The 12096-nt window shown below is 45.3% G+C and overlaps 1 protein-coding gene across 1 annotated transcript in view; it reads right to left on the reverse strand.

Annotated features, from left to right (window-relative positions):
• The window catches only part of PMFBP1 (polyamine modulated factor 1 binding protein 1), a 59482-nt gene that overhangs the window by 995 nt on the left and 46391 nt on the right, over positions 1-12096 (reverse strand). Inside the window, exons 15-20 of the mRNA XM_053666669.1 lie at positions 8289-8453; positions 7575-7742; positions 7100-7267; positions 6238-6341; positions 5764-5838; positions 3502-3740 (exon numbers count right to left, since the gene is read on the reverse strand). Of these exons, the coding sequence (XP_053522644.1) occupies positions 3502-3740; positions 5764-5838; positions 6238-6341; positions 7100-7267; positions 7575-7742; positions 8289-8453 (919 nt within the window). The remainder of the gene's footprint in view (positions 1-3501; positions 3741-5763; positions 5839-6237; positions 6342-7099; positions 7268-7574; positions 7743-8288; positions 8454-12096) is intronic.

The raw sequence follows: 12096 nt of genomic DNA on the forward strand, positions 1-12096 counted from the left end.
AAGCTGGGTATGTAATGTATTTATTGACTTGGGCTCAGGATGCAACAGAACAGGAAAAAAAGATTGAGGTTCCAACTGTGGCTTTATTACTAAAAAGCTATGACCAGTCACAGACTCACCTTCAGGTCCTTTAGATGCCACAGAGGTTATGACGACCATGAGTCCCATTCAACCTTCTAGTTTAAAAGCAAGAACATCTAGCAAAGGACACTTGGCACACATGGGCCCGCAAGAGGAGTGGGAAGGCTCCTCTTTACCAGGGGCGCTACCTGCATCTGTTTTGGTTTTGGGACTTTTGCCTAAGTCTGCCCCTGTCTCTCCAATCTTTTCTCTTTAATTGGCAGACCATTTCCATTCAGATCCACCTGTAAGTTCCTTTTAGCTTTAACACTCCGATTCTTACCAGCATTTCCTCAGATAATAACCCACGCTTTTTTTAGAGGTACAAAAACATTTCTGTCACAGCAGCCCTGAAGCAGATTCTGGGACTGGATTTCAGACTTCTGGGTGTGAGGGAACAGTGAGGCCACTGAACTGGACGTCTTTACAGGGGTCCCCTGCCTTGTACTCAGTCATGGGCATCTGCCCTTTAATGCCTTGTCAGCAGTAACAGGGTGCTTTAGACACAATGGAAATATCAACAGCTGAGGGTCCCAGGTTGAGATAGGGGACTCATTCTGGGGACCCTAGAGCTTGCTTGCCAGGCCCTGTCTATGGCAGGGAGCCCCCTCTTCCCTTTGGTAAGGAGGCAGGATGAGGGGGCTGATGTTTGCTGTGGGCTCCTTTAGCTCAGGGGGAGAATTATTATCCTCTTGGGAGAAGAGGATCTGTTACACAGGATTCTGCTGGCCCCAGGCATCAGAATCTGGGGGACATTCTCCCACTGAGTGGCTGAAGCACTTATTTTATTTATAATCCTTTTGGCTAGGTCCTAGCTTTACAGTCATTTTTTGTTGTTATTTTTTAGAGCAGTTTTAGGTACACAGCAAAATTGAGCAAGAGGTACAGAGATTTCCTGTGTACTCTGAGCACACGCACAGCCTCTCCTGTCACTACTGTCCCCTACCAGGGTGGTACATTTGTCACCATAGGTGAACTTCTTTATCCTCCAAAGCCCACAGTTTACATTAGGGGTCATTCTTGGTGTTGCATTATTCTGTGGGTTTGGACAAACGTGTAATGACATGTCTATTATTAAGTGTCATACAGAGACCATTAAAAAAAATCAGCCCTGGCTGGTGTGGCTCAGTGGTTGAGTGGTGGCCTGTAAATCAAAGGGTTGCTGGTTCAATTCCCAGTCAGGGCACATGCCTGGGTAGCAGACCCAGTCCCCAGTAGGGGGCGCACGAGAGGCTTGATGTTTCTCTCCCTCTCTCCCTTCCTTCCCCTCTCTAAAACAAAAATAAATAAAATCTTAAAAAATATATATCAGCTGTTCAAACTACTTTTTAGGAACTAACTTCTTTGGTTAAAGAATTATAGGCAGGCAACACTCAGCTTCCCAGCCCTTCGTCCTGCTGCAGAGAAACCATATTTCTCTAAGTCTGACCGCTCTCCTCCATCTGAAGGCCAGGCGGCTAGGAGACAAACTGGTGTTTTTCTGGCTCTGCTGCCCCTTTGTTCCCCTAACTTGCTACCTGCTGAGCTCTGGTATGATTACTCTATTGGAAATGAAAGACAACTTTGAAAAAATGTATAGCATTCAAAGTACCCAGATATTGTTACTTTCACCAACATATAGTATATGAAACCTTTTTGTAAATTATAAACAAAATGGGTTCTTTGTAGACTGCACTGGAGATTTTAATGACATTGAACTTTTGTTTAAAAAAATGGTCCACAGGCTGGAACTAGGAAGCTATTATTAGTACCAGATACTTGAGTCTTTGTTTTCTCTCAAAAACATGTCCTCATTCTAAGTGAAATGGAGGAAGACGGTCAAAAAGAGCAGAAGCAAACAGACAACGCCCATCACAACAGAAATACTGGATGTGCCCATGACCCTCGCCTTACACGACATTTCTGGAATTCGTCTTTCCTGAGTCCTGGCATCCTACGTTGCTATAAGCAGTGACTTTTCATTGCCTTTGTTTGGCTGGGGAAGGAGGCAAGAGTATTTAAGAACTGCTACCAACTAGTGGGTTTCTTCCTTTGCTTTTCCTTTCCTTCCACCCAGAAATGCAAGCTCGTTCATTTCTTTCTTTTACTTTACCTTTGTAGCTATTTTTCTCAATTTCCTATGGACTAGAAATAGAAATTCTAGACATGTACTCAGTTTAACAAAATCCTGCCACAATAAAATAGTTTAGCTGTCCTTGGAGTTTGTTATAATGGAATTTTACTTGTACTGAGCTGGCTGGGGAGGAAAATAAAATTGTTAAAGGGAAGAATACAATGTGGTGGCCAGAGAAAAGGCAGTCTCTCCCTCCTTCATTTGGAAAAATGCATCACTTATTTCTCTTCTCTTCTTTTTGGCCTTAGGATTACTTCCTTTTTGAGGTTTTTAGACCTTTTCTTCTTAAATTCCAGACAGAGATGGAAAGAATTAAAAAGGAGCTAATTATTTCTTGTTGGTTTATAAACCAGTCCAGAAGCTCACTTTGGGAATTTCAGCTCCCTATAGGTGTGAAAGAGACCTGTATCTTAGAATCCAGAGAAATCGGGATGGACACACTGCTGGGGGCTCAGAGGGGCAGAGGTGCCTGCAGGGCACCAGGAGCTCACAGACTGCTGTGCTCATGCCTTTATTTTAGAGTCTGGGCCTGGAGATGGTTCTGTGGTTCGGAGGCTCACTCCACTGTGGGAAGTAGACAAAACCCAATAAATTATTAGTGTATTGCAAAATAGGCCGGAACCTTGACATGTTCCCGTAAGTGCTGATCCAGGTCAGGAGAGAGGGCTGGGAACTCACTGTCCTCGGAAAAACACAGGTGGGAATGATGCTCAGGGCAAGGTGCTGATTCTAGTAATATGAGGAACCTGAGGGAACAGGGAGGAGGTGACAGTCTTGATTTAAGGAGAAATTAATGAGGTGATTCCTCAAGGACTGGCCAGTGGTCAGGTGGCTCTGCTGGGGTGTGGCTTGCTCCTGGGGTAACATGGAGTCTGCATGGTAGAACAGGTAGCTGTGGACCCAGGCTATGCATGGGACAGGCTGCTCTTTGGGGGTGTCCAGAACACATGAAAGGAGGAAGATGCCTATTCTGCCTGTTCCCCTTTGGTCCTCACCATTCCCAAAGGGGACTGGTCAGGGTAAGGGATAGATCTGAGATATGAGGCATTCGGGTATCAGCCAAGATTCTTAGAGCAACACGTCGTGTCTATAGACAAGGAAACTATGATCTCTGGTACTGAGTCAGCAAAAAACAGATTTGTTTTCTTTTCTCTATTTGAATTCCCAATCCAGTGATCTCTTGAAAAATACCATCAGGCTGTCATTTTTTGACCTGTGGGACTAAGACAACATCGTAGTAAGTAGCAAAAGTCAAGCGGCAGACATACCTGAACAGTGGGGCATCCCGACAAACTTGGTGACATCCATTCTTTGCCTCATGTCCCGGGTGGTCCCCCTCCAGCCCAGGGTGCCACACAATTTCCCTCTTTGTGTGGACTCTGTTTTGCTTGGGCTCAGGGCTTTGGTGCACAACCTTGGGTGCCCTGATTTCAGCTTCTTCTCCTCTATCTCGCACTTCAGCTTCTTGTTTTCCTGTTGCAGGTGGACCATTACATTGTGGAGGTGGCTGGGGAGGGAGAGGGAAGTGCTGGTGGGTGTTTGGTATGCTCCAGATACTGTTTCCCCACTGGAAAGGACAAATAAAGGCCCCACAAGAAAGAGAACCACGGATGTCTGGTTCCTTCCAGAGCTAGTGCTTTCAGACATGTTCTGTGGAAATGGATGCTTATGTGTGTTCCCTGGAAGAGGCACAGGCCTGGGGTTGGGGAACACCCCTGACCCACTGAGTTATCTCAGCTCTGGCTTTGTTTTCTCACTTTTAGATGGGGGCAATTGAGTTTGACGAATGATGGGAATGTGATGGGAAGAGCCAGACACTGTCACAAACGACTCTGATCACAAGTGCTGGGTTTCTTACGGCTATGCCTCGGAAACTCTCTCACCCGGCTCTAATGCTAAAGTCCAAGTTCTTTCACATCCCTTTGCTGAAAGATTGAAAGCATGGGGATCCGGCTCTGTTGAAAGCTAGGGCAAGTAACTTATCCCCATTTTACAGATGAGAAAACAGTGGCTGTGATGTGCACAAGTGGGGCATATACATCGGCATATCCCCGTGGCTCAGCCAATGGCAGCTGTTCATATCAATAGTTACATTTCTCCAAATCAATGTTGAGGGCAGTGGGGCAGTGGCTCTGGAACCAAACTTCCTGAGTTGGAATGCTGGCTCTGCCACTTACTAGTTGTGAGACCACGGGCAAGTTACTTAGCCTCTGATTTCCAATTGTACCTAATTGGTGAGGTCTTATGAAGATTAAATAAGTTAATACCAGTAAAGTACTTAGAACAGTACCTCACATGTGTACATAATAAATATTAGTGGAGCTATTGCTATTATTCAAAGATAGCCTTCAAAAAGGCTCAAGCCCACTCAAGAATGAAACAGAACTACTTGGAACTTGGCACAGTGTAAGAAAGAGTCTGATGTTCTCTGTTACCCTCAGATTCTGACAATTTTTCTTTTAATTAAACTCTTTCAGAAAGTATTTTTGTTCTAGTAAAGACTTTCATGTTTTTTTTCTCCCTAAAGAAAATTAAATAAAGTATTCATCCTGTTTCTTCTCTGGCCATATGCTTTGCCCTCCTGTTCTCCTATGTCCTGGGCTTGCAGGTGGGCTTGTTCTTGGCAAGCCCCACTTCCCTGGCTCGCTGCCTCTCTCCCTGGTCAGCATCCCCAATGGCCTCTCTGTTCCTACCTCCCTATTCCAATGATCTTACCCTCACTTTCAACTTGTCCACCCTTCTTTAGGTCAAAGCCGGGAACTGAGCTTTCCATGGATGGGTTCTAGGTGTGCTGAGATACCTCCACCCTTGGTGCAGGGGATGGAGCAGCTGCTGATTGGTCAACTTTGTCAAGGCAACCCCATCCCAGACCCTCCCAGTGTGCCAAACAAATGTGGTCATTTTCTAAGTGTTCTTTGATGGAAGATTGAGAAGCACTGCTCTAGAGCTTGTCATTACCTATTGCTATACTGCCTTTGACATCTCAGTTTTAGACATCCATATCTTTGCCTCTATTCGTGAACTTTCAACAGTCCTCTCCTATCACATTCTCTGCTGACCCAGCTTTGACCATGAAAGGGAAGCAAGGCCACAGGGGACGGTAGAGCAACAAATGGAAGGGATGGGGTCCCCAAATGACCACGTGGGACAGAGGAACCCCACCAACCCGGACCTCTCACCTCCTAGAGATGTTCCTTCATTTGGAGATCTCTATTAGAGCAGCTTGGCCCCTACCCTAACTAACACAGTCTGCTTTCAGTGCCCACGACCTCTGAGAAACACAGAAAATGACAGCGGGAAGGCACACGGAGACTATCAACACCCTTGCATTGTTGTTGAGGGAGTTACGGCCCAAAGAGGTGAAGTGATGTGTTCAAGGTCACACAGATTCGGATAGGACTTGGAGTTTTTCCAAGTCCCAGGCCTTTCCTGGGGTATTTATATGCACCCAGTGATAAAGCCACTCTGGCTCCTGGCTGATCCTTTCCTTAGGGCCCCAGCAACAGCCAGGGTGGTGTGGGATGACTCACTCCTTTTCACCAGTCAGCTTGGCGATATATTTGACCTGTTCACGGAGCTTGTTTCCTAATTGCTCATTGGCGATCCTGTAATAAAATGCACAAGAGAAAGAGTTCTCAGACCACTGTGAACATGGGTGTTCTCAGCAGGGCTTCTGCTGGGCCCCAAGCCTCTGCTCATCACCCAGTGCCCAGAGCTGGAGCTCCTGCCGCCTGGCAATTAAGAGGACTCTCCATACTCAACTCCTGTGCAAATTCCCTGTGATCCCAGGTGAGTTCCAGGGATCCAGGCAGTGAAACTGGACACCAAGTTGGAAGAGCTACTCCATTTCTAAGTCTAGCTCATCCCCAACCCTTGAGTGTGTGCTGGGACTGGATCAGCTTCCCAGAAGGGCTCTGTGTGATACTATTCTTTGGCACATGTATGGGTCCCTCAGTTCAGCCCAGGCCTTGGGACCCTGCTTTACTTTTTTCTTCCTTACTTACTTCTGGTCTTTGGCCCATTGCTCCATGTTGGTCATAATCTGATCATTCTCTCGGCGCAGCTTACAGGGGTCTTTGGGTGCAGACCGAGGGGGCAGGCAACAGGTCTTTGGTACAAGAAGAAAATGGGACAGTAAGGGTGGGAGCACAGGCCTGTCAGCTCCCTACTCCCGATTCGGCCTCTTCTCTCCTCCTGGGAGAAGAAATGCTGACTCTGCTGTCCAACCCCAAGGCCAGCGTTGGAATTGCCACAGCAGGACTCTGCCTCCAGCAGGGCAGGTTGCACCCACACAAGGTGACACCGCTGAGCAGGCAATGTTTATGTACAGAGTAGATTTGTATATTTACAGTAATGATTTTTCAGGCCAAAGATATCAATGGAAGTGGCTTGTTCTAAAAGAGCAGTATGTTAAGTCAATTTTTCAATATGGGAGAAAAAAATATCTTGAGGAGACGATGCCTTTTTTCTAACTAGAGCAAAGGCCCTGTGGCCACCCGAAGGTATCTGTGGCTTCCTGCCATGAATTTCATGGTTCAGGGTGCTGGGCATGGGGCACGCCTGAGATCTCTTAGCTGACTCTACAGTGTGGTAAATAAAAGTGCTAGGATGGGCTCGGAGGGGAACTGCCTAGTGGATTACCTGAGTCAGGGGTGACTGGTGTGCCTGATAGGAAGATGTTTGGGTTCAGACAGGTGCTGTGGTCCTAGAGCACCTAGACCCTGCTTTGTACGGAATAGAACAGGTGTTCTTTCCTTGTTCCCAGTCACTTCCACCCCCCCACCAAGTGCTATCTGGCATCCAGATGGTTGTGCAATGTGCTGTCAGGGACTGGGAAGGAGTGACCAGAAGCTGAGGAGTCCCCACCTCCTTCTCGTCAGCAAGGAGGCTCTCTTTCAGGGTGGCCATTTCCTCCTGGAAGGCCCGGAGCTGCTCTTCTTTAGCGGCCAGCATCTTGAGGTCACTCTGGTGCTGCTTCTGCCACTGCAGCACTTGGCAGCTCATCTCCTCCAGCTTCTTGTCAAAGGCATGTACCTGCTCAGAAGAACAAAGTGAGGAGGAGACCCCAGCTTGCTGCCCTGATTCCAGAGGACCCATAATGAGGCCAGAGGGCTCTTTCCCATCTTTCAGATTCGTTAGGGGGTATTTTATTTCCAGTGGCCAGCAGAGGGCACCCATGCTCTCTGAGTGTTGCTTCTATGCCTTAAGCTCAGAGGGCCAAATGAGGGGAGGGAACCCATTAATTAAAGATAATGGTTCAGTGCTAAAGAGTTCTGGGTGCTAGAGGTGACCTTGGGGACCTAGAGCAGGAAAACAGCCTGAGCCTCAGACAGCCCCTCACCTCTAGCTCACTCTCCTGGTGGAAGCCTTGAAGTTTTTTTAATTCCATGTTGAGTTTTTTCATCCTCTCCTCATACGCCATAATTTCATCTTCCAGCTGAACTTTCCTATCTTGGGCCTGCGTCAAGTTTCGGTGCAGGCTCTTGGTCTCTGATATCGTATGATTGAGCTTTAGGTAAAGACAAAGGGATGAGAGTGGCTGTCAGAGCCCTTTGGCCTTTTCTGCTGAGCCTTTGACTGGAGAAGAGTTCTGATCCCTCCCTGTCCTCTGCTCAGGGTGGCACAGACACCCTGTCACTTTCCTAGTATCCTAGAGATAGTGGGAAATGACAGTGGTTGGTTTTCTGCCTCCCCATGTTCCCTCCCCTATTTCCTCTCTTTTCAGTCCTATAAACTGATCTGCCAGGAATGATCAGCATAGGGCATGAATTTCCCTGATAATCCAGGCTTTGTAAAAACTTTCCCCCTGGGATCACCTACGAGCAGAAAGATCTGTTAGATCTGGCCTCCACCTTTGCTCCCCCAAGCCCTCCCCAAAACCCTCACTAAGAAGAAGCAGGCCTTCTCTGGACAGACATCCCAGCTCATGCAAGGGTTTGCAGACAGCATTGGTGACAGCCAATAGTGTAGGAAATTGACTCCTATGTCTTTCCCACTGCTAGGACATTTATTTCTTTGTCCCCGAACAACCCTAGAGATACAGGACGTGGCCCACCTTTTCGAGAGCTTGTGTCAGGTCATCTTGGCAGGCAGCTGACTTCCGGGATAATTCCTCATAGGCTTCTTTACTGACCATGGTCTGGAGATAGTGCTTCTCTTTCTGCAAAGCCTTGTCTAGCTGGGTCTGCAGACTCGCTAAGGCCTCCTTCTGAAAGGCAACCTTCAGGGAGAGGGAATATCATGGTTAAGGTTCATGGCTATAGAGACATTCTGAGTGTCTACAAGAAAATGGACAAACACTGGGTTCTCCTTCCCGTATGTGATAATGCTTCAACTCCACCTCATTGTTGTAAAAGGAAGAGCTGCCTTTCCAGGCTCTTCTGCTGCCCTCTCCCCACAGTTGAACCTTCTAGTTCCATCTCCCCCCAATACAAAGACAACTGGAAGTACTGGGTCATCATGTGTCAAGTACATGGGAAGTCCCTTTCGCTGACTCTGCAGCCTTTGATAAAGATCTGGAGTCCAATTCTAGGGTGGGAGATGTGCTACAGTATCTCAGTTGTGTGCATTATGCCTCACTTTGTTCCTGACATTATCCATTAGATTTGTTGCACCATGAAAGGTGGGCTGTGCGTACTTTCTTCATTGCTCTATCCCACCACTTACAGCTCAGGGTATGGCACACAACTGGTGCTCAGTTAATATTAAATAATTGTTTTGGATCAAGTGAAATATTGCATCGGGCAGTGTTTATAATCAGAGATGCATTAAACCCATAGTTCCGGCAGAAGTATATTTAAAAACTAAAGTCTCTGTCTTAAACTTAGTAATGAGTATTTGTGCTAGTTAAAAGGAATTGAGATGTGGAGTTAGAGGATCTGTGTTGAAGTCCTGGTTCTTCATTTATTTAATCTCTGGACTCTCAGTTTCTTCTGCAAATTGGGATGCTTTCAACTGCTTCATAGAGATTTTGTGATGGTCAAATGAGATGTAAAAATGGCCTTCTAAGTATAAGTACTACATAGCTGTGTGTTATGATCATGAAGATGCTAAGGAATCAGCCATCTTATTATATACTTTAGGTACAGGACAGAGATCTACATCTAAGTCTGGAAGCAGGAGGGAGACCTTAGAAATTCATATACTTTACTTCTATTTTTTGGTATTCTGCATTCTCCATGTGGCCACATGCACAGTAACATACTCTTTTGGGTTTTCTTCACTAACTGCTCAGTACTTGAAGTTTATTATTTTTTCAAATGGAATTTTGAGTATCTTTGACCTTAGAATGTAAGTATATTTCTGCTCCTATATTTACATGTCTGGGGTATGGGTGAAATTAATCCTAAAGATGGAATAAGTTGGTCTTCTGGGAATAAAAGTACACTGTTCCTGGAGACTTCTGAAAAAACGTGGAGTCAACTGGGTCTGCACAGTAAACCAGGAGAGCCATGGGAAAAATCATAATTCACTGTAGGCACTTGATAATTGGTGGCTGAATTGAGAAATTCATCATAGAAGTGAGAAACTAAAAATAAGGTGGCGAAGAAATCGCAATGATGCTAGAAACTAAAATGGAAGGTTTGTCTTAAATTTCTCAAACATGAGTGGTTTATCTTGGAAAATGATACTAAAAACACAGAATCAAGGAGTTTTAATAAAAGTTCTCATAAAGGTCTATTTTCTCCTTGCCAAAGGCATTAGACCCAGATGGTTTTATAGGTGAGTTGCACTAAGTCATCCTTGATTCCTTACTTTCTCTCACATTCATTCTGTCAGTTAGCCTGACCAATTCTACTGCCAAAACACATCCTGAATTTGCTATCTCCTGTCTTTACTGACACAACTCTAGCTTAGATAGCTATAGCCTCCCAACTGGTTTCCTCACTTCCACACTTACCCCTCTCCCCAATCCATTTCAACACATCAGTCAAAGTTATATTCTGAAAACCTAAGTCAGATCAAATCACCTCCTCTGCCCTTTGAAAAAAATTTCCTCAATCTATTGATTGTTCTCAGAACAAAACACAAAATTTCTTAACAGTCTATGATATCTGCCCCTACATATTTCTTTGCTGTCATTTACACCAATACTTGATTGCTACATTATAGTCATATTGGCTTTATTTCATTTCTTATAATGTTCCAAGGAGTGACTGAAAGAGGGGTACATGATACACAGTGAACATTTATACTTGGAATACAAGGGTGGGTCAAAATTAGGATCAATTAATTTTATTCACCACATTACAGGGAATCATACTAAAACTTGAATTCCATTAATATTAAAAGCAAGAAAAGGATGCTACTGTTGAACACTACATTGTAGGTACTGTCTTATGCAATAAGGCAAGAAAAATAAAATATTATAAAGGCAGACTTCTGGCCAAGATGGAGGCATAGGTGGAAATACTGTACCTCTTCACACACCCAAATTTAAGGACAACAAAAATTTAGAACCAAAAACACAACCAGAACAAACAGAAAATTAAACTGTACCGAAGTCCCACAACAATGAAACATTCATCCAGATCAGTAAGAGGGGCGGAGTCGGCAGCCTGCAGAGAGGGGTCCCGGCAAGAAGAGGAGGTGGTTAGCAGAATCGTGTGTGGGGAGAAAACCAGCAAACCCAGTGAGACATGCAAGGTGGTTGGCTGATCGCCGACACACATTTGTGCGCAGATAAACCAGGCCAAAAAAAAAAAAAAAAAAGGGCAGTGAGGCAGACTGCACAACCCAGGGACCCAGCAACAGGAAATAAAGACTAAAAGCACAGATTGAAAAAACTTTTGGAGATTGAGGTGCCGGGAGAGACTCCCAACCTGACAGGAGAGTTCGTTGGAGAGACCCACAGAGTTCTGGAAAGTACACAAGCCCACCCACCTGGGAATAAGCACTAGAAGGGCCCAATTTGCTTGTGGAGAGCAGCAGAGGGGACTGAAATCCAAGAGAGAGCAGAACAAGCACCATCGCTCCCTCTCTGACCCCTCCCCCCAAAACAGCGTCACAACCCAGTGACTGGGTTGACCTGCCCTGGTGAACACCTAAGGCTCCTCCCCTCATATATAACAGGTGTGAACAGACTAAAACATTATGGCTCAGACAGAACAAATCAAAGCCCCAGAGCCAATACTTTAAGTGACCAAGAGATAGCCAACCTACCAGATGCACAGTTCAAAACACTGGTGATCAGGATGCTCACAAAACTGGTTGATTTTGGTTGCAAATGAAGGCCACACTAAGTGAAATGGAGGAAAATGCACAGGGGACCAATAGTGATGGGAAGAAAACTGGGACTCAAATCAATGGAGTGGACCAGAAGGAAGAAAGAAACAACCAAACAGAAAATAATAAAGAAACAAGAATTCAAAAAAAATGAGGAGAGGCTTAGGAGTCTCCAGGACATTTTTAAACATTCTAAAACCCAAATTATAGGGGTACCAGAAGGGGAAGAGGAAGAGTAACATGTGGAAAACTTATTTGAACAAATAATAAAGGAGAACTTCCCCAATCTGTCAAAGGAAATAGACTTCCAGGAAATCCAGGAAACTCAGAGAGTTCCAAAGAAAGTGGACCCAGGGAGAAGCACACCAAGGCACATTATAATTACATTAGCCAAGATTAAAATGAAGGAGAGAATTCTAGAAGCAGCAAGAGATAAGGGGACAGTCACCTACAAAGGAGTGCCCATCAGACTGTCAGCTGATTTCTCAAAAGAGACCTTACAGGCAAGAAGGCTTGAAAAGAGGACCTACATCCAAGATTGCTCTATCCAACGAAGTTTTCATTTAGAATGGAAGGGCAGATAAAGTGCTCTCAGATAAGGTCAAGTTCAAGGAGTTCATCATCACCAAGCCCTTACT

Source organism: Artibeus jamaicensis, unplaced genomic scaffold (assembly GCF_021234435.1).
Source record: "Artibeus jamaicensis isolate MK-2021 breed Jamaican fruit bat unplaced genomic scaffold, CSHL_Jam_final contig_464, whole genome shotgun sequence".
NCBI lineage: Eukaryota > Metazoa > Chordata > Mammalia > Chiroptera > Phyllostomidae > Artibeus > Artibeus jamaicensis.